This window comes from Callospermophilus lateralis, chromosome 9 (assembly GCF_048772815.1).
Source record: "Callospermophilus lateralis isolate mCalLat2 chromosome 9, mCalLat2.hap1, whole genome shotgun sequence".
NCBI classification, from domain to species: Eukaryota; Metazoa; Chordata; class Mammalia; order Rodentia; family Sciuridae; genus Callospermophilus; species Callospermophilus lateralis.
Window position 1 is genome coordinate 68,407,107 of NC_135313.1, and position 26,727 is coordinate 68,433,833.

The 26,727-nt window shown below is 34.1% G+C and overlaps 1 protein-coding gene across 1 annotated transcript in view; it reads right to left on the reverse strand.

Annotated features, from left to right (window-relative positions):
* Psmd14 (proteasome 26S subunit, non-ATPase 14) overlaps positions 1 to 26,727 on the reverse strand; it is a 109,962-nt gene that overhangs the window by 41,351 nt on the left and 41,884 nt on the right. Inside the window, exons 4-5 of the mRNA XM_076866311.2 lie at positions 1,634 to 1,705; positions 1,291 to 1,410 (exon numbers count right to left, since the gene is read on the reverse strand). Of these exons, the coding sequence (XP_076722426.1) occupies positions 1,291 to 1,410; positions 1,634 to 1,705 (192 nt within the window). The remainder of the gene's footprint in view (positions 1 to 1,290; positions 1,411 to 1,633; positions 1,706 to 26,727) is intronic.

Consider the following 26,727-nt stretch of genomic DNA (forward strand, 5'->3'; position numbering starts at 1 on the left):
ATTTTATACTGTCATATAAACATTTACATGGAAATGATTATATTAAAACCTAAGAACCATTTACTATAATAGGTATCTACATAATGACAGAAATAATTTTATTATGTGTTTCATATATCTAACATGAAATCGATAGTAATAATAATCTGTGGTTTAAATCTAAATATTTAGTTAATATGTAGTGTTCCTCTAAGTCCAAATGAACAAAAACAAATGCAATGGATGTCTAGATGGACAAAATTCAAAAATTAGCATATTTCAACAAATTACTCCAAAGAAAATGTTGTATATTTTTCTATTATTTTATATTACATTAGATATATATTGCACTCTGTGGTAAATATTCTATTTAAAATGTTTGTTGTATACATAATGCATCACTTAAAAATAATTTGTTCTCTAGTATGTACCTTATCAAAGCAAACTCAGTAAGAATCTTCAAATAGAGCAAACAGTTTTATGACAACATTTTTTAAAGTAGATATTTTACAAGGCTCAATAAGAGAAATGTTGCAGAACAGAGATAAAACTCCATCAGAAAAATAAACTTTTTAAAGCAAATAGGTGAGAAGAATACATGTGTTATTTTTTGGAAGGTAAATAGAATGGTTATGGAATGTCTATTTTTAAATCTAAATGCACATGTTATCTACATAAGTCTAATGCATTAAAAAAAGTAAAACAACAAAAAAACTTTAGAAAGATTAACATTTTAATAAAGAGGCAGAGTAAGCAACTTTCAAAACTCATAGAGTGTGGTTCATATAAACAAATTATCATACCTAAATAAAAAGAACTAAGATCCTCTATAGTTTTTGGTTTTGACTTTTTACTAATTTTTACTAATATTTTTAACAGGAAAATCTTAAAAGTCATTCACTACCATATATAAAACAGTAAAAATAAGGGCATGTTTTAAGACCATGTAAACAAGATATGAGGACTAGTTAATATACAGGCATTAAATTTTTAAATAAGAGAATCTAAAATCTATTGAAATAAGTGTTCAAACTAGAATCATGCTTTTAGTTAGTTGCTAACTTTTAAGTCCAATATGTTCTGCTAATTAAAGATGAAGGAACAAGTAAAGGGATTTTAGCATTACCATCATCCAGTTTGGAGACCTATAAGAATTCATGATGCATTTAAAGATAAATGACATATAATCTAGAAACATTAATATTATGATTTTTTTTTCTCATTGGAAAAACAAAACAAAATGATGAAAGTTATTTTGCACAGAAAAAGAGAAAAGATTTTCTTGCAGCAGGCAACCATAAAAGTACTCACTGTTCCTGATTGTGGCATAGCAAACACATCAATCACTCTGACTGTGTAATCATCAACAAATTCTCCAAGCATTAGACCCATAACTTCCATTGGAACTCCAGCACGGCCATGTTTTAACATCTGTAAATAGGAAGATATGTGGACACAAAATGTATTCAAGACTTTTGGTCTCTTTTTGTTTGTTTTTAAAAATAATCTATTTTTTCTTCAGTGGAATTAAAAGTCTATTTTATAGATGTGCCTAAAATAATACGTAAGTCTGAGGGGATAAAAATGGCAAATATACCAAAGTAGAAGATACAGTAAGAGGTTTTTAATGCAAACAACTCCATTCATAACTTACTTTTAACAGAGCCAGGGAAGAGATATAGACTTGTTCTGCTGTGTCCACTGCAGGAGCATCTGTAGGAGGCCCCTAGAAACAAGTACATCAAGTATTATACACAGAGTATAGGAGTGGAAATTAAGTTACATGTCATATAAATTTGATTGTTTTAAAAGAAAAACATGTCAAACATCTTTTCATTCAGTTCCAATGCAAATACTCATGTTTATAACAAATTCAAATCTTAAGAAAATACAAAAGTTAGCACTTAGAAAAGTTTCCAATGGCCTTAAAGCTTCTATCTTTCAGCAATGCTAACCTATTCATGGTACAAAATAACATTTCCTATTGAAACATGAATATAAAATGCTGTTAGACTAGCATGATTAACTGAAAGACCGAGAGAAACAACAAATCCTCTGAGCTTCTTGATTTTTAGCTAAAGATAGCACACAGATTAGGGATACAGAATTGTTTTGCTGATTCACAGATATAGTGGGAGGGAAAGGGAAAGACTTCTAATCCCTAGGTGAAATAACTGTGAACAACATACTCTGCACTTCACCTAATGAAGCTGCTCCCCTCTCCTCCCACCACAAATTTAACACAGTTGTCTCAGGCATGAACAAACTGGTTAAGTTATGATAATATCTCCAAAATCCTGACTACTACTTTTAAAACAAATATTATTAATCTTATTACAGACTATGGAAGATACCAAGTTTCTCTGGAAAAATCTTATTCATGAAAAGAAACAAATTTCTTTTTACTCTTTTAGGAACACAAAGCAACTTATAGTCCTTACTTTCAAGATGCCCACTATCTTACAATCTTATGTGATTCTTCCCCCAATTAATAGACACTTTAAAAACTTCTTGCTTTTTCATTGTTGGGTAGGCTGGGAAATTATCCTGAGATGTGATTTGTAACTGCCAGGTCCTGCTTTACTTAAAAGTTCTCACCCTGACAACAACTTTACTACAAATTACAAAATAAACATGTAGCTATTCAAGTTGTAACTCAATGATCTCTTTTACCTACTGAAATTCAACAATTGCTTTACTCTTTACAGTCCACACTTACAGCTCTATATGTATTTCTTCTATTTATATGCTAAATTCTGTGATTTGTTTTGTTTAAAAGCTCATAATAATTACTAAAACCATTAAGTATAAAAGGTTCTAGAGTAAGTTTTCTCTAAATACAAGAATGTCCAGTAAAGTGGTAAAAAGAAAAAAGAAAAAAAAAGTCAAGCCCCACAAATTTGTATTTTGATAATAAATGCCAGACAATAAAGTTTAAAAATGACCAAACTTTTCATTTATCACCGAATGCAGCTTTTTATGGGGGAGGGGGGCGCTGGGGATTTAACCCAGAGGTGATTTATCACTAAGCAATTGCTGAGGCTTTCCTCGAATGTGAACCTCTGGCTTCAGCCTCCCAAATTGCTGGGATTACAATGTGCACTACCATGCCTGGTTCTACTGCAGCTTTACTGCTTATCTTTAAACAGATAAGAATCTGTTTTAGGATGAAAACTTGGTGGCATGCTGAGGTTCTAGGAGGTCAAAACATTGGCTGAAGTAATAATTTCAGTGATATAATCTTATTCATTTAAATAAGACAGGAAAAATTAAGAAAAATTTGAGAACAGAAGCAAGATAGATTTAATGAGAGGTTTGGGAAAATAACACTACAAGGTTAGGATGATGAACACTATATTCATAACATTATTTCCTGATCTGGAGCAAATTTTAAAATTGCATGTGGAAGGCCAGGTGCAGCAGTGCACATCTGTAATCCCAGTAGCACAGGAGGCTTAGGCAGGAGGACTGCAAGTTCAAAGACAGCCTCAGCAACTTAGTGAGACCCCATCTCAAAATTAAAAAATAAAGAAGTCTAGGAATGTGGCTCAGTGGTTAAGTGCTCCTAGGTTCAATCCTGGTATTCTGCCCCGCCCCCCCCCCAAAAAAAAAGCATATGGAAAACAAAGTTACACACTGGTGTCTTGACTATAGATATTAATAGTCTTTTCTCAATTTGTCAGAAAATATTTAGGAAAAAGAGAGGATTAAAACATCACATCATCACCAAAATGTGTTACTGACAGAATCCAGAAACTATTACTGCCAAAAATGAAGGAAGAAAACTTGTTTTGTACATTGTAAATAATCAGTTCCTAGCAAAGTGCCTGGCACATAGTAAAAACTCAGTAAGTATTTGTTGGGAGGGAGAGAGGGAAGGAGGGAGGGAATCAATTAAGATAGCATAAGCCAATGGAACAGAAAAGAAAAATTGCTACCAGTTATTTGTGAGAAAGGAAGCAAGCCACATGCAAGTAAGTTATCTTAGCACCTCTCTCACAATATATTTTCTTCTAGTTCAGAATCTTACTCACAGAGAACCATGTACCAAGTGAAAACCATACAATTGTTTCTTTTAATATATGCTGTTTTTGAGACAGCAGTCAGTGGTATTTTCTGTTGCCCCTCTCACATTCTCAACCTTCTTACTGTTTTATTCTGCTTCTTGATCTAGCAGGCAGACTACATTTCCCAGACAAAACCTAGCAAGAAGTAAAGAAGGGTGTGCAGCAGTGAAATGCACTGAGAGGTAGTGTGTGTCTATGGGACAGATAATAAGGATCTTGATAGCAGTGAATATATGAGGCTATTGTTATTTACATGTTTACCTGTTTGGGATAGCACAGAGATCATGTAGGAAAAAAAAATTATATGGTTTTTTTGAAAACCATATTCTAGAAACTGAGCTCAGAAAGGTATGTGAGAACTTGTACAAATACATATCAAAGGTGACCTAAAAGCCCTGAAGGTGAAGGAAAAAAATATGTGTAGCTACAATTATGTCCATTATTTGTGACAAACCCAACTGGAGAATGCCATTCTGACTATTCAAAGAGACACCCCAGATTAGGAAACATCAATAAAATTTTGGAAAACTGCTTAGTGTACATAGAATATAAGAAAGAAGGTCTCTCTTCTCTTTCTTCCATACTAGTGATTGAACCCAGGACCTCACGCAAGTCAAGCATACCCCCTACCACTGAGCTACATCCCCAGCCCTTTAAAATACATTTCTTTGAGACAGGATCTAAGTTGCCCAGGCTGGTCTCAAACTTGTGATTCTCTGCCTCAGCCTTCTAAGCAGCTGGGATTACAGGAATGCATCTCCTTGCCCAGCTAAGGTTTCATTTTTATGAAATATAAAGTTAGAGGATAGAAAAGATAAAAAATAATTAAAGATTAAGATTATACTGGGAGAGGGCTGGGGATGTGGCTCACGCGGTAGCGCGCTCAGCCTGGCATGCGTGCGGCCAGGGTTCGATCCTCAGCACCACATACAAACAAAGATGTTGTGTCTGCCGAAAACTAGAAAATAAATATTAAAATATTCTCTCTCTCTCTCTCTCTCTCTCTCTCACTCTCTCTTTAAAAAAAGAAGATTATACTGGGAGAAACATGGGTAAAATAACATGACAAGTTTAATTCAGAGATATAGAATAAAAAATTCTCTTTTACAAAGAGAGGGGACAACAGAGCTGTAAGTGTTGATTTGACTATTCTAGAAACATGGATTTAAAAGTCTTTTAAACAACTTTAACATAACCACTATAAAAATTAACACTCTAGAAAAAGAAAGAATAAAAGGAAGGAAGGAAGAAGGGAGGGAGGAAAGGAGGGAGGGAAACACAACCCTGCCCAGTCAAACAACGGTAGGAAGGCAAGACAAGAGAAAAATGATAAGATCAAATATACTGGTTATGAAAAAAATATAAATGGATAAAAGTCCCCTGTTAAAAGATAAAAGCATCCCAAAATGAATTTAAAATGGAAATTTGTGTATTTGTGAGCAAGATTTGTCAATGAGATATAGGATGAATGAATATCTCTTCTCTAAAATGCTTGGAATCAGAAATGTTTCAGATTTTAGTGTTTTTCAAAATTTGGGGTATTTGCATAGACTTTACCAGTTAAATATACCTATTTTAAAGATCTAAAATGTGTAAAGTTCCAAAATCTGAAACTTTTTGAACACTCGAACATTCTGGATTTGAATCCAAGCATTTTGAATTTTGATTAGGGATGTTCACCCTATGTGTGTATTTCTTGTGTAAAAGAAACAACAATGGCCACTATGGTTCACTCCTCTTACATTTCTTCAGTGATGTATTACACCAATATTTATATTAAATATTAAACCATCTTTATATTTCAGGGATTAAATTATTCAAATTTTATGTAATAGCCTTTACTTATGGTTTTCATTTTTCTGTTCAAAAGGGAGACTGGTCTGGCCATTTTTCTGCTAAATTTATCTCTCTTTAATATTCAAATCAGTTCACTATTAAAACATCTGGATTGGGGATGTGGCTCAGTGGTAGAGTGTTTGCCTAGCATGAATAAGGCCCTGAGTTCAATCCCTAGCACCACCAAAAAGAAAAATCCCCAAACAAAAAACTTTTGGCTTTGAGGCTGTTTTTGGAGCTAATTACTATAACTTTTTCAGTGACATTGATAAATTCAGTTTATCTCTATTGAAATGGAATGAACTACTATACAGCTGCAGAAATTTCCATTTCATTCAGATTTCAAAGCTATCACCATAAAATTGAACATATTTTATTCTCATTTTTTATTGTTTAATACTGGAAACATTTAAAACTAAATTTGCTTCTTTCTATCATTTTACTACAAACCCACATGCATTAAAGAGTTACATTTTTTAAAAATCAAGTCATAACAAAAACTATGCTAAATATACAAGAAAATGTCTGTTTGATCTCAGGGTAAAGAAACACAAATCCAGTGTTCAAACAAATAAAAGAATGTACATTTGACAACAATCTAAAATTTCTTAACACAGAATGAAAAAGCATAGTAAAACAAATACCCTCTTAAAAAATAGCTATACCATTTATTATAAATCAATAAATTATATATTAAAAATATATTTTTTATATTTTATATTATATAGTATATTAAAAAATACTAAGACCTTAATGGAAAACATGGACAAAGAATATAAAGGGACTAATTATATAAGAAATACATGATAAAATAAATACAAAAAAATGGGGCTGGGGTTGTGGCTCAGTGGTAGAGCGCTCGCCTTGCACCCAGGAGGCCCTGGGTTCCAATCCTCAGCACCACATAAAAATAAATAAGTGAAATAAAGGTATTGTGTCCAATTATAACTAAAAAATGAAAATTAAAATAAATAAATAAATACAGAAAAATGTTCAACCTCCCTAGCTGACCTTCTTTAAAGAAATACCAATCAACACATTAAAACATTGTGTTTTCTTTCTACCAAACAAACTTTACCATACCCTATTCTGGGGAGAGTATAATAAAAGAGACACTAGGCACTGTTTGTATTGTGAATTGGCAACTGAACAAATGTAAACAAAAGCCTTACAACTATACAAACTTTGTGACCTACTTTTTTTACTCTTAGAAATTATTTGAGTATATCAGCAGAGATGTTTGCAGTAACCAAATTGTTCATGATACTTTTTTTTAATAATAAAAATAAACCAATGAACTTAACCTATAATTAAAGAATTTTGTCAAAGACCCCTTCCCTCCAAAGGCCCTAATGATCTGATAGACATTATAAACTTAAGTTAACCAAGTACCCTAATCTGCTGCTATATTTTAACATACAGTCTTGGAAGAATTATTTGCTAAACTAAAAAGAAAGAGGCAAGGTTGTAGGAAAAAAGAAACCCTGCATAATGTTGGGAAGAAGTTGGTACAGCCAATATTAAAAAGAATATATAAGTACTTCAAACGAACAAAAGGAAGGGAAGGGGGATAGGAATAGGAAAGACAGTAGAATAAATGTAACATAATTTTCCTGTGCACACATATGAAAATACCTAAGTTAATCCCACCATCATGTCTACCCACAAGAATGTGATTCTAATTAGAATAAGATATATACCATGCTTGTGTAATTGTATTGAAATGGATTTACTGTCATATAGAACTAAGGAGAATCAATAAAATAAAGTAAAATAAGGAACTATCACATAACCTAGCAATTCCTCTTCTGGATATTACAGCTAGAAGAAATGAAATCAGCACCATGAAAAGTTATCTGCACTCCCATGTTCACTGCAGCACTATTCACAATACCAAGATATGGAAACAACACACATGTCTGCTGACAGATCAGTGAATAGAACAAAGTGTGGTATTTATGCACACTGGAGTATTACTCAATCATAAAAAGAAAGAAATATTATCATTTGAAACAACATGTATAAAATTTGAGGACATTACACTACATGAAATAAGTAATAGAGAGAAAGACATGATCTCACTTATAAGTGGACTCCAAAATAATGAACTCATAAAAACAGAGCTGAATGGTGGTTACTAGAGGTGGGAGGTGAGGAAAAAGGAAGATCTTCAAGTACAAACTTTCAGTTATGAGTAAGTTCAGGTGAGATGACACATGCAAATTAATCTGATTGTGGTAACCATTTCACAAATATGTATGTGTGAACTCATCACACTGTATCCTCTAAGATCATACAAATTTGTTTGTTAATTATACATCAATAAAGCTGGGTGAACAAAAAAGAAAGCAAGAAAAAGAAGTGTGGCTACCAAATACATTCACACTGAGGCAGATTTCCAGGAGTGATGGGGTGTGAGCACACCAGGGATTGAACCCAGGGGAACTACATCCACAGTCCCTTTATTTTTTATTTTGAGAGAGGGTCTCACTAAGTTGCTGAGGCTGGCTTTGAACTTGTGATCTTCCTGCCTCAATCTCTCCAGCTACTGGGATTACAGGCTTGTGCCATTGCATCTAGCTTCTACCCTTTCTCAGTGGCTTAAGAAGGGGAGGAATTAACCCATAAAACAACCAGTTAGGCTTTAAATGATTACTAGTGCAAAGTATTTTAGTGACCCAGAAGGCAGCCTTTGTTGATCAGTTCTGGACTCTAAGGATTCCACTTTTCCAGAGTCCTTCACTTTCAAAGTTACCCCAAACAGGAACATGACTTAAAAGTCATGATATCTAAGAAATGTCCAAAAGAACTTGATGAAGTTTGGAAAAGACCCAAGGTACAGAACAGATCTCTTTAATTACCTGAAAAGTTATCAGAAGATGTTTAAACCAATAGTTCTCAAAATACAGTCCCCGAACCAGTCCTATCAGTATCACCTGGGAACTTGTTAACAATCAGAAATTGTGGGTCACAGTCCACAGATATCAGGGTTTTAAAGAAGCTCACCTACTACTGAGTCTGATGCTTGAAGTTTGAGAAGCACTGAGTTAGACTATATAGTATGTAGAACTATGGACTAATGGAAAGAAGCAGCAAGACAGTAGACTAGGAAACATCTTACATTGATCCAAGTTATCCAAAGAAAACTTAAAAGTTGATGAGTTTTCTGTAGTGGATGTTAATAAACACAGTTGTTAAGATTAGTAAAAATGTGATTCAAAGGATTCAAACATTTTTTGACTGATTAAATCAGATTATATTTTTCAGGTTCCCTCCTACCTTCTTATCAACTATTCTATTGTCTCCAAAGGAAGACATCTCAAATTCCATGTCTTCAAAAATCAAGCTCACCATGTTTCTCCACAAACCAACATGCTCAGTTTATTCTAATTAATATCTCAACTCTCTCAAACTAAGATACCTAAGCAAAATTTCTGTGGTCTCTTCTTCAGTTCATACTTTTAATATATTGCCAAGTTTTATCAATTCTTTACTATTTTGCAGTGGCAAAGAGTTTTTAAAATACTCATTTTTAAGAAAGGAGTTGCAAGAAAACACTACATAAGGAGTTCACTCCTAGTCAAGGAAGTTCGGAGTATACTGTGTATTCATCCACCTGATTCTCAAATATATGTTGTATGCTAGGATAATAAAGGATATAAGTAAAATCCTGGGCTAGGAAAAAAAAATCTGTTTATCTTTGTTTAACCTAAAGTTTTCTAAATTGGTACATGGGTCACATAGTACTATCAAAAAACCTGGAGTTTCTGTTTCAGGCTCTGAAAAAATATATCATTTTTTTCAAATGTGTGAAGAGGCTACAAATAACAGTTAAGTAATTGCTTTAGCTGTGTGGTTAAACGAAGGCTTCAAGAAGCTGTGAGGAAGTCAAAATACACATCGGCATAGATTCAAGGCTAAAAAGTATCACAACCAGGACTAAAATATAATTTCTGATTTCTAACAACATAATACCATCCCACTTCAGATGCCCAAATCTACTTTTATTTTGAGAGCTTAGTTCCTTTCCATTGTTTATAATTTTATAATTCTCCACCACCTGTAACCATTTCCTATTAAGGAAAATGGGAAGAAAACCTGGGATGTCCTTCCTATTTAAAAGCAGTTAACATGCCCACTGAGAAAAGGGAACACATACATAGGGATCCCCCTATGTTTTCTAAAATCTAGAGCGCACAGTGGTCTATCAGAACAAAATACAGTTCTTGGTGTACTTATAACACAGAATATATGCTAACATGAAAGCAACAACAACAAAATCTTTTTATTAAAATATACCATGGGAAATTTAAGTCACATAAAACATTAGTAATTTTTTAAAAAAAACTCAGCATATAAATGATAGATTTAAAAAGCCAGAATAGTTTTCAAAACTATCCAAGATTGGGGCTGGGGATGTGGCTCAAGCGGTAGCGCGCTTGCCTGGCATGCATGCGGCCCGGGTTCGATCCTCAGCACCACATACAAACAAAGATGTTGTATCTTCCGATAACTAAAAAATAAATATTAAAAATTCTCTCTCTCTCTCTCTCCTCTCTCACTCTCTCTTTAAAAAAAAAAAAAAAAAAAAACTATCCAAGATTTAAATCATGGTTATAAAGTCATAGTTATAAAACCATCATCACTTAAAATTATTTGAGAATTGATTAATCCTATTCTAAAGAACTGAATAATTAAGATACTAATTCATGACAGAAGCAGAGGTCTCAAATATGAAGGTTTTTTTCCCAAGATACTTCATGTACTAAATGGCTATCCCCTAGGCAAAGAAAAAATACTGAGGTAGGGATCTATTTCAAAAATTAAATAACTTTAAAAATATATGGGTCACAGGATTCAGTAAGGAGTGGTCAGGATGATGAGGTGATAATGGCCACAGAAAGTATATTGGGATTAGCAACCCAGAGGAACAGACACAGATAATGGTTTTAGCCCTCACCTACAGAAAGTTCCTAAAACCCTTTAACTTTTCTTGCTCTAATGCTTCATATTTCCAGTCCTACAACTTTACTGAGAAACTAAATATTCCACAAGTAGGAAATGACACAACTGTTTTCTCAAATTAACTATTGTTAGGCTATGTTTATATTCAACCAAAATAAACATGTGATCACAAATAAGGGCAAATTATAATATCCCTCCATTATAGGATTTTTTAAAAATCCTAAACAAATGAAGAGAATGTAAACCACTTTCATCATCTTTCATTTAAGAACTTACTATGTTTAAGATTATTTGTATTATGTTACAAATCAAATGAAAATCTAGCTCCCAAACACTGTTCGAATTTTTAAAACTGGCTTAGGTTATTAATATAAAAAATAGTAATGGAAAAAGTCTTCTTTCTGGTGCTTCATCAACAGCATAGCTATAAAATTATCAGCTTCTATAGTGTGTGAACTATTCAAGTTAACTCTGCTGACCTTGTAACAACTATTTCACCACCACAATAAACAAGAATCAGAAAGGCACGTTTTGGAGATTGAACATGATATAAGTTAAATGTCAATGTCCTTTAATAATAATTATTACAGTAACTAAAGGCACAAGTATTAAGTTAAGAGGTACTTAACTAAAATAAATAAATATAAACTGAACTAGTCTATATTTTATACAATGCCACTATGAAATAAAAACACATATCACCAAGGACAGGCACCTGACTGTTCTCCAGCTTTATAGTCTACTGTTAAGAGACTATTAAAAAAACTGAGATATGACTTACAATTATAGATTGCTGTAAAAACTATGAAACTGCGGTGTGCAGTGGTGCATGTCTATGATCTCAGAGGCTAAGAAGGCTGAGAATCATGAGAATCATAAGTTCAAAGCCAGCCTCAGCAATTTAGCAAGGCCCTAAGCAACTTAGCAAGACCCTGTCTCAAAAATAAAAACATAAAAAGGGCTAGGGATGTGGCTTAGTAGCTAAGCATCCCTGAGTTCAATCCCTGGTACTAAAACAAAAACAAACAAAACAAAACTATGATACTAAAATGCACATAGCCCTCACAAAAACCAGAAACTTAAAAAATTACTTTTGCTGTACACAGCCTTAACACTGAATTCCTATGGGCAACTCTGAAATAATGGATTTTTTAAAATAAGTTTGTTTTGGGGTGGGGAAGAATTCATACTTTTAAAAGAAATGTGTACATCAGCTACCTACACAAATGAAAGGTGCGTAGCTAAGCCACAAGCACAGGCTGTGTGACCAGTCTTTATTCACACAAGGAAATCAAACTAACGAGTCACAAGAAACCTACTATGGACCGCACAAAGGTATGAAACGTACCTATGTACAATGAGTTTTTAACTGCTACATTGCATAAAACAGAAATTATCATCCAGGTCGGTCCAAGAATTTAAAATATTGTTAAATTAAACGAGACAATTTTGTTGTTTTTCTTTCCCCACTTAGAAGGTTAAAATCTGATCCAGCATAAAAAGCTGTGATTTTTACTTGGGCAGCCCTTGTTGAGTAAGTGCTTAAAAAAAAAAAAAAAAAAGCCAACCAGCAAGCATTTGCCATTACAACAGCATAAAAACTAATGCCTCAAAGTGTTACCTACTCAGGCCTTTTAACAAATTTGTTAGCACTATTAGTTATATTACTCCACCTTTCTCTTAGTGTGAACTGTATCAATTATTTAGATAATTTTATTATGTTATTAAAATACCTGATGATTAAACACGAATCTAAGTGTCACTTAAGATAAAAATATAGTTATCTCAGGAAATGACAATGAATATTTCAAAATTTGTAAATAAAGTTGTTCTAGTATTAAAATATTACATAGGATTTAATTTTATCATGGCTGTTGAAAAGTGCCTATTTGGTTTTGTACCTTAGAATTATTTTTAAATCTATTAAAATGTGTTTTTAACAAAGAGAAAACAACATAAAACCTAAATATATAATATTTTGAACAGTTGGCAGAAAAAAATTTATGGTATCCAGTATAATCTCTAATAACATCTATCATAAAATTAAAATATTTAAATGAAATACCACCTTCAGTTTAAAACCCCTCAAAAACAAAGACTGAACACAAATAAGTGAATCCAAACATACAAATAACTACTACTATACTGTTTATTTCTTACCCAGCAAGGTAAGAAACAACCTTTTAATACTTTAATTTTGTGAGTATTAAACAACTAGTGTGAAAAACAAGCTGCATGTAAACTATTTCTACTGCCTGAGCTTCAATGACTAGCTGAGGCAACCTGTTATAGGAGGTGTTAATTGGCAATAGGAGTACAAGTCAGAAGCATGTTCCCCATCGTCCTAACCCAGCAAGGCTAGGTCATTAAAGTGGAAATGAATTCTTTCATGTTGACTTAACCCTTTCGGTACATGATTTCAGCTGTTTTTCTCTCAATTAATTAAAAAAAAAAAAAAACTTGTTACTTTTTAGAATTAAAAAAAAAAAAAAAAAAAAAGTCCCCTCTTCCCCAAAAGTCCTTTGGCTGACAGTTCCAATGACTTATTTAGAAGAAAGAACACAGCAAGTTAATTGCAATGTAATACTGCAACTGTCTCTTCCGAAAACATAAAAACTACTTGTATTTGCTTCTTTTAACACTGTAAAGAAGATCTAAAGTATAGTGTTTAGAAATAGCTCAGAATCCTTTAGTCATATAGAATTGTGATTTACATTTATGTGTGAGGATCCAACAACTGCACCTATAATCATCTTAACACTGGGATTTAGTACTAGTAATATATTCCCATAGCATCCCTATAAGAATTCCCAATATAAAAATGTTTTGAAATATATGAGTTAATACACCTTTCTAATTATGTTTCATTATTCTGATAAGGTGCATAGTCACAGCATATCCTAATGACTGGTTGCCAAAAAAGCCAAAATTCCTTTTATGGCATGATCTCAGGTTTCCAGATGGCACATTAATTCTTAAAAGAAAAAAAAAGACAAAAAGAAGGAAAGAAAATAAGAAGGGAAATGTCAAAATAATGATGCATTGCTTTTCAAATGCCACATTTATCAATACTAATATCCCCATATATTTTAATCATTACAAGAATTTAAAATAAAACTCAATTATATAAACAATATTCTAAACATTACAATTAAAATTAATACATATGCTGCATCTTTCATCTGAATAATCTTGAAAAGTATTGACTTTAATAAAAATCCACAATATCAGAGTTAAGAACTAAAAATCTGAAAACCTATTACACCTAAAACTATACTTGTGATAAGCAATCAGTAATTATCAACATGATAGTAGAAACATAATTTCACCCATTGTTGAAATTTAACTGGGCTCCTGAGTAACTATGACCAACAATATGCTTATTTATTAGAAACTTGATCAGTAAGGGACAAAATAATAATGGGAATTATACTATATTACGACACTATACTGTCACTGTTCCTTTACCTATTTCACCCACCTCCTTTCAAGTCCTCCAATTATTTGACAAACTCAGTTGCTGCCTTTCTGAGAACTTTCCCTAGTCAGATTGAACTCCTCTAATACAGCAAACCTAAATGGCTGCCCTAGAGCCAATGGTTTTTGAGAATATAAAAATTTCAATGGGACACAGGCAGTGGGGTGGTGAGATGATGTAATAGAAAGGATAAGGGGGGAAATGATACCATTACCTGGTTATAAGGAGACCTAATAAAAATAACATAAGGGTCGGTGGCCTAGTGCACCACGCCCAACTGTGACATTCTTTCCCTTTAAGACCACCCTTAATACTTACTTTGAAACAATTTTCACCTACTTAAAAATGTGTGTATATGTGTGTGGGCAGGGGGGTGCAGAGAGAGAGAGAGAGAAAGAAATATGCCATGAGGATCAATCACTCTAAACATCTATGAAATCTCTCACCAGAACAGTGATTCCATTCTGAGTGACTATCACTCTCCTCCACTATGACAGCAAAGGAAAAAGTGTAATATTTGACTACTTTTGTTTTAAAAGATTTTTTACAGAAAATCTGTTGAAACCTCAGAAAATAGAAGATAACTATAAACATTTAGCAGTGGCAAAAACATACTATCTTTTATAACTGAAATAGGGGACCACAATCTAGCAGAAACTTGAATGTACAATAGAATATTAAGGTATCAAAATCATTCCCTAATAGACATTACAACTAGCTCCAGTTCTTTAGTCACAAATGTTTCTCCCCCACTTTAAAACTACTGTTCAAATATAGTACTATTTATTTAAGTATTTCAATTATAAAACATGTAAAATATATTCTTCCACAAATGAACTGGGTTATTTTGGGAAGCGTCCATAATTCATAATTCATTATTAATTAGATCATCTTCTAAATTATTCTGTGTAAGCCATGAATCAAATGCTACACTCACTGATACATACATACAGAGACAGTATGCAAAATTTATTTATTCATTCAACAATCACAGACTTAAAAGCCCAGTGCTGGGAATGTATCTCAGTGGGAGAGTGCTTGCCTCCCATGCACAAGCCCCTGAGTTTGATCCCCAGTACTGCAAACAAAAACAAACACAAACAAAAAACACCCCATATGCCATGTATTGGCTATATAAAGAATAGAAGGGATAAGGGGGGAAATGATACCATAAAGGCAGGCAGTTTTCTGCCCTTAAAAGTTTAACAATATAGAAGGTAGGCAAGAAACAGGAAAAATAAAACTGCAACACATTAGATAAAGTACAAAAATAGAGGTATATATAAAGCATAGAATTCACTACAGTCTATTTAATATAATCTCTCTTTGTGCTACGAATTGAAGAATATGCAGGTCTTTTCCAAGCAAAAGTCAGGGGAGAGCTCTGCCCTGGTTTTCATGGCATAGGTTGATTGTTATTTGCTTAAGAATAAGCAAATAACAATCAACCTATACATTATCATTCAGAGATTTCCAGGTGATAAAGCAAAAAATTAATAAATTTCCATGGGTGCTTTTTTGAAGATGTGACTTAAAAAAAAAAAAGGTCACCTTTAAAAGTATAATTTTTAATCAAAAGTTCAAAGCCAGCCTCAGCAACTTAACAAGGCCCTAAGCAATTCAACGAGACTCTGTCTCTAAATAAAATATAAGAAAAGGCTGGGGATATGGTTAGTGGTTGAGTGCCCCTGAGTTCAATCCTTGGACCAAAAAGGAAAAAAGTAGACCTCTAGAGTGCTTGCCTCGTACGTATGAGGCACTGCATTCGATTCCCAGCACTACATATAAATAAGCAAATAAAATAAAGGTCCATCAACAACTAAAAAAATATTTTTAAAAAAGATAGCAAGGGTAAGTAGACCTTACCTAGACTTTTGCATTTATAAAAAACATCCAGACTTAAGAATATAAATTAGGGGCTGGAATTGTGGCTCAGCAGTGGAGCACTCACCTAGCAGGGACGGGACCCAGGTTCAATCCTCAGCATCACATAAAAATAAAGGCATTGTGTTAATTAAAAAAAAAAAAAGAATATAAATCAAACATTCTGGAGTTCTCTGACATGCCTGAAAGAAATAGAGTCACAAGATAATACTTGAGGGATAAGATGGTATGTCTTTCTACACAAAATGTCAGTCTGTAACATAATGCAATAACATTATTGTGACATTATATTATAACCTTGAATTAGGATCATATAGTTCCCAGAACAAAATACTCTTTCAATAAATATTTATAAAAAGCTGATTATCAGACATGGGCACCACGGAAGAGTGGACAGAGTTCTAGGCTAGGATTAGTTGGATCAATGATCAAAGGAGTTGAAGGTTAAGTGGATGCCACTGTGATCGGCTGTTAGATCCACAAAGCAGTCATAAAAGCCAGGCCCTAGAGGTGTTAATATGAATACTAATAATCTTGCCTGTTTGTGTTAATCTTGCTGTATATTTTCCAAATATGTTATATTTATATTTTGCTTTATTTTTCAAATGTTATTTATATCTCATTTAATGAAAGAAGAGGAAGATAAAGTAACAATAGATAAAAAGAAAACATTATACAGATAAGGGGAATTCAAAGTACTGGGTCAATGTGGACATGGGTATCAGAAAAAAAATTTTAAAAGATGGCAAATATTTATAAGACACTATGATATGTACTAGGTACATGATGAACCAATCAGATGTAGTACCAGTCCTTAAATGTAGTACAGGAGACAGACAAAATGGAAAAATAAATATAAAACTTGGGTTTAGTACCAACAGGAACAAAAATAAGCCTCATGGATTTAATAAAAGTAAGGTACAAGTTTGCAAATGGACACTCCAGAAAACAAATAAGTAAGGAATAGATAAAATGGTGGTTCTTGACCCTATATATACACCTCAGAATTGAATGGAAAACTTCAAAAATTCTTATATCTGGGCCCACTCAGATTTAACTGCTCTAGAATGAGGCTCAGGCTTTTTTTTTTTTTTTTTTTTAAGTTCCCCAAGTGATTCTAAGGTAGACTTATATTTTTTGTGAGGTTAATGAAATAACTGGAATGAGTTCACCAACTAAGCTGGCTTGAAATTTCAGAGGTCCATAGCCAACTGTCAAACACATCAAATTCTAAATTACTACGGAGTTTTATTTTAAGCTCAGTGAGATGGAGAAGTTTACAAAATGTAATAGAAATATAAAGTAGGGATAGATTAGTCAAATCTGAAGACATATGGTAATGCCTGTGTGTGTGTGTTTGTGTTACTAGAGATTAAACTTAGAGGTGTTCTACCTCTGAGCTACATCCCCAGCTCTTTGTATTTTTTACTTTGGAACAGGGTTTCACTAGGTTACCCCAAAGTGGCCTCAAACTTACAATCCCCTTGCCTCAGTCTCCCAAGTAACTGGAACTGAAGATATGCCCCACTATGTTGGGCCATATGATAATTCTTGCTATCTACAAATTACTTCTGGTCCTTCTCTCAGGCACATAATAGGACTGCATTTCCCTGACCTCTTAAAGCCAGGTGTGAATATGTGACTTGCTTTAGCCAATGAAATAGAAGATTTCACTCTGTCATTTCCAGTGAAAGCTTTCCAAGAGACACTGTTGAGTGATAGTGTTCTGTTAGCTTAAGTCCTAGAGTTACCATAGAACAAAGCACCCAAGCTGACCCATGATACTCATGCAGCATGAGTAAAGGAAAACTTTGTATTTTTAAGCCACTGAAATTTTAAGGGTTGTTTCTAAAACATCACTGAGCCCTATAGTAAAGGAAGGAGAAAAGAAACATTTAAGGAGTCTGGAAGGAAAGTTAGTGGTACAATTATTAAACAAACAATAGGGGCAAAGGGCATTTATTTAAAATATACAAAATCCTGCAATGGATGAGTGGAATGGCAGTGCATGGGACACGTCAGGAAATACAAATACAGTAGTATAATACAGCTAGTTTTGGATTAAAGAGGTTGGAGCAGGAGAGAAATCATGAAGGATTTCTCTAAAATCTAAACAGAAAATCAACTCACAAGAAGGCCAAAGGGGCCATTCTGTGAAGACACACTAATCCTTGACTTTCTTTCTGCTGTAGTGTAACTAATGATAAGACTGTTTTCACCTTCGAGATGGCACTCTTCCACACATCATTTTAGAAAACTCCCAAATGATTCTGATCACACAGTTTTTATCATGGGGCTCTCCTTCCCCCATTCCTTTGAGAATCACTATATTTTGACCTGAAGACTGTAATTTTTATTTAACAGGAAAGCTTACTGAGGACTTATTATTGTTGCTTAAATAAATGAGTAAAATAATAAATACCAGTTCCAGGGGTGGTGGTGCATACCTATAATTCCAGAAGCTCAGGAGGCTGAGGCAAGAGGATTTTGAGTTCAAAGCCAACTTCAGCAACTTAGTGAGGCTCTAAGCAACTCAGCTAGACTGCCCCCGCCCCCAAATTTAAAAATGAACTGGGGATGTGAATCAGTGGTTAAGTGCCCTAAATTCAATCCCTGGTTTGAAAAAAAATTTAAAAAAAAATTAAAAAATTCAGTACTACATTTTGGAAAGGACTCCAGCATTCTGGTGGTAGAAAGATTTATTAAGGAAGACTGGCAACAGGTGGGTACAGATGAGATTATGTAAAGGCTAAATTAAGAAGAGGCAAAGAGAAGAGAAGTAGCACACTTAAGACAGTTTTAGGAAGCAAATGCTTCCTAAAATATCTGGGGGCTAATTAGGTGAGGGAAATGCACAAGTATAATATGGTTGCAGATTTTGCCTTGTCCAGCTACATAAATCCTGATACCATTAAACAAGACAGACATTTCCTGTCAGGCCATATCCAAAATTTCCAGAATCTGATTATTTCTTTACAACACCTGCAATACAACACTCTGGTGATTAATTATAAACATTTATGTGAATATGAAATCCATTTATATCTCATTTTAAGTAATTTTGTTGTTACTTCTATTGGAAATTATATGAGATTTCACTTCCTATTACCTTGATTAATCAAGACCCAACATTACTAAGTTCAAAGATAAATTAACATAGCTGTTAACATTACCTAGTCTGCAAATGGCTGGTTAGGCCCTCCTAAAGAGGATTCCCCTCTCCCTCCAAAAAAGTATAACAGTAATTTACTAAAAATTAAACACTGTAAACATCTAGTCTTACTGGGACTAGTTTATTTCCTTCTTGGTATAAATTACTGAAGTTTTATCACTAGATAAAAATACATGATACTGAGTTAAATTTGTATTTAAGATAAATCAATATTTTTAATAAGTACATTTCATGCAACATTTGAAATAGATCTGTATTAAAAATTATTTGTTGTTTATTTGAAATCTGTTATGGTTTAGGTATGAGGTGTCCCCCAAAAGCTCATGTGTAAGATAATCCAGGAAAGTATGTAGGTGAAATGACTGGGTTATAGGCTTTAAAAATATCAGTCTATTAATCCACTATAATGGATTAAATGGATGGTAAATGTAGGCAAGTAGGGAGTGAATGGAGGAAGTAGGTCACTGGTGGCTTGTCTTTGGGGTTTATATTTTGTCCCTGGACAGCAGAATTCTGTGCTTCTTAGCTGCCGTGTCCTGAGTTGCTTTCCTCCACCATGTCTTTCTGCCTCATCTTAGGCCCAGAGCTGTGGGGTTGGCCATTTATAGAGTTGGCCATAAACTATGAGCCAAATAAACTTTTCTTCCTCTAATTGTTCTTGTCAGGTCTTTTGGTCATAGTGACAAAAACAAAACAAAACAAAAAATGGATTAAAACAAAACTCAAATTTACCTAGGCATCTAGTATTTTTATTTGCTAAATCTAGCATTCTTGTCTACAAATAACTACAAGTCCTTTCTGTCCTAAGACCCTTTTCACCATTTAATTGTTCTGAGCAGCTTAAGCCAGAGGCAACTTTGTATTACCATATATACCAACACCTTTCTCAAATCTCTTACCACCTCCTTGTCTTTAAATAAACAATACCTTCAAGACTAAAGCACCCTCACCAAATGGAAGCCCACAGTTCCCTTCTATGAAAAGAACAAAAACTAAATTTACATCTTTAATAATATAGATATATTTTCATTCTTGTTGTAAATCAGTATCTACTTTGAAAACCTCTCCAAACGCTAAAATAATCATTCACTAAATACATGTTTTACTTTAGGCAGGAAAAAATTCAACATTCATAGCACACAGTGCATACTGCTCTGCTGGTCTTTCCATCCCCCAAGCAACATTCTTTTGTGGAAGGCCATCCTCGCATGTGATTTGAGTTATTTCCCTGGCTGGTAAGAAGTGCTTAGTCACAGCTGTGTCAGAGCCTTTCCCCACCCTTTTCCAGGTCCAAGGGCTTGTCCATGCAGAGGCATGTCTGGCCACTGCCCTTAAGACCCAATCGTGGCCCCTGACCTTGGGATGCTGCCCCCCTTAACCTTCATTGGAAGGGATTTTCCCTGGAATTTTTTGTTCCTCAATAAAAGCCCACTCCCTGGCGTATTCTCTCTCTCCCGCTAGTCTCTTCTGTAAACCTCACCACCGCATTAGGTGGCTGGAGGCGGGAGCTAGGAGAAGCCGTCCTGGAGCTGGTATTAAAGGTAATAAGAGTCTTGTCTCTTTAATTTAAAACTCCCTAGCATTTACTCATGAATCGAACTTTCTTTCATGAAGCCAGCACTGGTCCTGTGGCAGATTCTTTAGCTGCCTCAGATTTTTTTTTTACTATACACTCCTCTCATCCTATCATTAAGTGTCCATTAAACCAAACACTCCATAAGGGTTTGGCACTTACTTGTTTGTAGCTTCACATGGCAACCGGGTCAGTGCTCTGCATACAACTATTGTTACCTTGTAGAATAACTTAATAGAAAAGTCAAAAAGTTTAGAGAGAGGCTGGGGTTGTGGCTCAGCAGTAGAGCGCTCACCTTGCACATGTGAGACGCTGGGTTCAATCCTCAGCACCACATAAAAATAAATAAATAAAATAAAAATATTGTGTTCAACTACAACTAAAAAGGTTATTAAAAAGAACATTAAAAAAAAGTTTAGAGAAAGCTACTGACATAATTGAAAAATTCCACACTACAGAAAATTACCAAACACACATGAAAAAAAGATGCTCAATAAATAACTCTCCAATCTCTTTATAAATAAATGCAGTTTTAGCTTTTATTTTTGACTCACTATCTCACCCACAAATATGCCAAGCAGGCATTCTGATGCTTCTGTAAGCCAGGCATATATGAAATGTCTTAGAACAGAAATTCTTTGCTTGTGTGGTCTCCATTAAGAACTTTAGATCCTTTCTCTCAGAAGAGTTAAGTATTGTAAAAACAAAATAAATGAGAGGAAAGAAAGAAAGGAACTGGATAGAAAACTAATTAGGCAGCAGACTGGGTACAGGGGTCATCCACCTAGCTTTCTTAGGCCTAAGAGTATAAAGCTGCCTCTCAGGGATTGAGAGGCCAATGAGATAGATATGTGAGTGGGAAAGAGAAGGAGAGAGCAAAATGACAATCAACCTTAGAGTGAACAACAATTTATTATTTTTTTAACCAATGTCTTTTAAAATTTATTATAAAATACTTAGAAAACTCAAAAAATGAGTATTTAAAAACCTCGTCATCCACTATGAAATAAAAAAAATAAATGAAAGCAAGTGTATCCTTTTCCAAATTTGATGGATTAGATCCAAACCCCTAGATGTAGCCACGACTCTGATTCTCGTGATATCATGCATTTCTTTATACTTTACTACATATTCTCACACAGATACAGTAGTAACATTACTTGTATATATAATAGACTTTAAAACATTCACACAGAACTTATTATTCCTCCATTTGCTTTTTCCTTCATTAGGTTAGTATGTATTAATACTGCTGATATGTGTCCTATTACTGAGCACACATTCTCCTACCAATAGGCAATTATGTTGTTTTTGATTTTTTGATATTACAAACTAGGAATCAGCAAACCAGTCTATAGTCTATAACAAACTACAGCTGGGTAAATCAGCTGACTGGACAGGCAGGCCCATACATTTTTGTATTTTGGCTGCTTTATCCCTACAGTGACAGAACTGAGTAGTTTCACTAAGTTATAGATCACATGGTCCATAACCTGAAGAATTTACTATCTAACCCTTTAAAAGGATTACCAAGCCCTGTTATAAACAGTTGTACATATTCCAGAATCCATGCACGACAATTTCTTTAGGGAATATAATTAGGAAAAGATTTGCTGTTATAAGACAGGCAGATCTTTATTATTACATGACTTTGTCAAAATGTTTTCCAAGGGGTTATATACTACCACTAGCTCATACATGCTTACAGAACATTCATGTTTCTTGTTTACCTTTTGCCCTTTATAATTCTATTATTTTTTCAAACAGATTTTTTTGGGGGGCAGGACTGGGAATTGAACCTAGGAACACTCTACCCATGAGCTATATCCCCAGCTTTTTGTTTTGGTTTGGTCTTTTTACCTTGATAGGTTCTCACTAAGTTGCCCAGGCTGGCCTCAGAACTTGCAATCTTCCTGCCTTAGCCTGCCAAGTAGCTGGGATTACAGGCATGCACCATCTTACATAGGTCTTTTACCCATTTTAAAATGGGTATCTTTTTCTTGTCAGTTTGCAGAAGCTCAATATATATATATAGTGGTAATGTTTTGAATTGTGTTACATAATCTTAATTTTTTTTTCAATCTGTAGCTTACTGCTTTTGGGGGGTGTGGGGGAATACTGGGGACTGAAGCCAGTGGTGTTCTACCACTGAGCTATACCCCCAGCCCTTTTTATTTTGAGACAGGGTCTTACTAAGTTGCCTGGACTGGCCTTAACTTGTGATCTTCCTGCCTCACCCTCACGAAGAGCTAAGATTTCAGTCACCCACCACCATGCCAGGGTGCTTTTTACAACTCTCCTTAGTTGCATCTGAAAAGTTGAGTATGGCAACAATTAAACCAACTAAAGAGTTGTAAAGATCACATGACTTAAGATATTTAAAGTACTTAGAAGAATGCCTAGCATAAGTAAGTACTCCACAAATGTTAACTATTTTTTTGATGATGGTTTTAAAAAAAAAATTTTAAATGTCAATGTAAATTAATCAATCTGTCCCATTATTATTTGTACTATGTTTAAGAAATCCTGTCCTATACATTCAATTTTAAGTACCTGTAAAGCAGTATAGGTCTCAACCTCATCTTGTTTACTTACTACTTCTGAATGCTAAGAAAAAAGAGCACTTTCTATTAACTCAGTTTCAATTAACTATTTCAAAATGAATAAATTTTCCTAAAATCTACCAACTATTTTAAAATTCATCTCTTAAAAAGTCAAAATAGAAAACTTCATCTAGAATGATTTTTTTCCCATAAAAAAAGTAAATAAAAGGGATACTGCTTAAGTACAAGAAAGAGCAACAGGGATTAAGTTTAAATTCCCACCTAAAACAAATTACAAATGGACAAAACTGTATTAAAAAATAGTGTGTAAGACACTGTCATCAGGCAACAAAGAACTGTGATCCCTGAGTACTGGGGAATAACTGAGGTTAGCCACCTTGAAACAACTGCAAGGCTCAAGTACAGGGAAGAAGAATCCAGGCAAAATCTAGTGTATTCTCTGAATTGAGGTTAAAGAAACAAGATTATTAGGAGAGCAACACTGCTACAGTTATCTGGACACAGACACAGAGATAAAAGAGCTACAAAGAGAAAAACCCTAGAGTTCTTCAGATCCTGAGTATTGTGCATGTGCAAGGAAACTACCCAAATCTAGGGAATCACCCGAAAAGATTAAAGGAAAGAATATGTATCTCCCATAGCAATGGAAACAGTGTTTGCTTCCACCAGCCAAACTGGAAGGTTTCAAAATTCACAAGACAATGATTAGAATAGACAGAGGTACTGCTTCAATATAGACAGTATACACAAGGTAAAACGCACAACTCAGGCATCTAGTAAAAAATTATCATTCATGCAAACCAGCAAGAAAATATGACCCACAGTGAGAAGACAAATCAATTGAAATCAAGCATTGGCACAGATGTTAAAAATAGCAGGTAAGACATTTAAAGTTATAAAGACTGACAAAAAGTTAAGCAAGACATGGAAAGTATGAACACAACCCAGATTAAATTTTTTGAGATGAAAACTTCAATACATTAGTGGCCACATGATAAAGCAGAGGGTGAACTAAGAGGAGCCTGGTAGAACTTAATATCTAGGACTGCCAATCATTGGCCATAAGAAACAATGCTATAATATGAAAAATAAACTACATGGGATTAGAAGAAGATTACACCTTGCACAAGAAAAATAAAAAACAAACATGAAGGCAGAGAAATACAACATGAAACACACAGATAAAGAATTCAGGATATACATGCTGCAGATGATCTGGAGTCTCAAGGAAGACATTAGACAGCAAAATCAGACAATGAAAGATAACTTCGACCACTTCGACAATGTATTACATAAACAAATCCAAGAAGCAAAAGATCAACTATACAGGGAGAAAGAGGTAATAAAAAACAAACCAACAGAAATCCTAGAAATGCAGGAAGCAATAAACCAACTTAAAAACTCAATTGAGAATACTACCAGCAGAGTAGAACACTTAGAAGATAGAACATCAGACAATGAAGACAAAGTATTTCAACTTGAAAAGAACATAGACAGCTCAGCAAGACTGTTAAGAAACCATGAGCAGAACATCCAAGAAATATGGGATAATATAAAGAGACCAAACTTAAGAGTCATTGGGATACAAGAAGGTATAGAGGTCCAAACCAAAGGAATGAGCAATCTATTCTATGAAATAATTCGAGAAAACTTCCCAAACTTGAAGAATGAGACAGAATCCCAAATCCTAGAAGCCTACAGGACGCCGAATGTGCAAAATCATAAGAGATCCACACCTAGACACATTATAATGAAGATGCCCAACATACAGAATAAGGAGAGAATTTTAAAAGCTTCAAGAGAAATGAAGCAGATTACATTTAGGGGTAAACCAAGTAGGATAACAGCTGATCTTTCAACACAGACTCTGAAAGCTAGAAGATCCTGGAATAACATATTTCAAACACTGAAAGAAAATGGGTTCCAACCAAGAATTGTGTATCCAGCGAAATTAAGCTTCAGGATGGAAGATGAAATTAAAACCTTCCATGATAAACAAAAGTTAAAAGAATTTGCAGCTAGAAAACCATGTCTTCAAAACATCCTCGGCAAAACATTACAGGAAGAGGAAATGGAAAATAACAATGAAAACCAACAGTGGGAGGTAGGACAGAAAAGGGGGGAAAATAATCAAAAAGGAAAACAAACCATGTTTAGTAACATAAATAAACAAATATGGCTGGAAGAACAATCCATATCTCAATAATAACCCTAAATGTTAATGGCTTAAACTCACCAATTAAGAGACACAGGCTAGTAGAATGGATCACAAAACAAGACCCAACAATATGCTGCCTACAGGAGACGCATTTGATAGGAAAAGATATACATAGACTGAAGGTGAAAGGTTGGGAAAAATCATATCACTCATATGGACTTCGGAAACAAGCAGGAGTGTCCATACTCATATCAAATAAAATAGATTTCAAGCCAAAGTTAATCAAAAGGGATGAAGAGGAACACTACATACTGCTCAAGGGAACCATACACCAACAAGACATAACAATCATAAATATATATGCCCCAAACAATGGTGCAGCTATGTTCATCAAACAAACTCTTCTCAAGTTCAAGAGTCTAATAGAGCACCATACAATAATTATGGGAGACTTCAACACACCTCTCTCACCACTGGACAGATCTTCCAAACAAAAGTTGAATAAAGAAACTATAGAACTCAATAACACAATTAATAACCTAGACTTAATTGACATATATAGAATAGACAACCCAACATCAAGCAGTTACACTCTTTTCTCAGCAGCACATGGATCCTTCTCAAAAATAGATCATATATTATGTCACAAGGAAACTCTTAGACAGTATAAAGGAGTAGAGATAAATACCATGCATCTTATCTGATCATAATGGAATGAAACTGGAAATCATCGATAAAAGAAGGAAGGAAAAATCATGCATCACTTGGAGAATGAAGAATAGGTTACTGAATGATCAATGGGTTATAGAAGACATCAAGGAGGAAATTAAAAAATTCTTAGAGATAAATGAAAACAGACACAACATATCGGAATCTATGGGACACATTGAAAGCATTTCTAAGAGGAAAATTCATTGCTTGGAGTTCATTCCTAAAAAAAGAAAAAACCAACAAATAAATGATCTCATACTTCATCTCAAAATCCTAGAAAAAGAAGAGCAAAACAACAGCAAAAGAAGTAGAAGGCAAGAAATAATTAAAATCAGAGCTG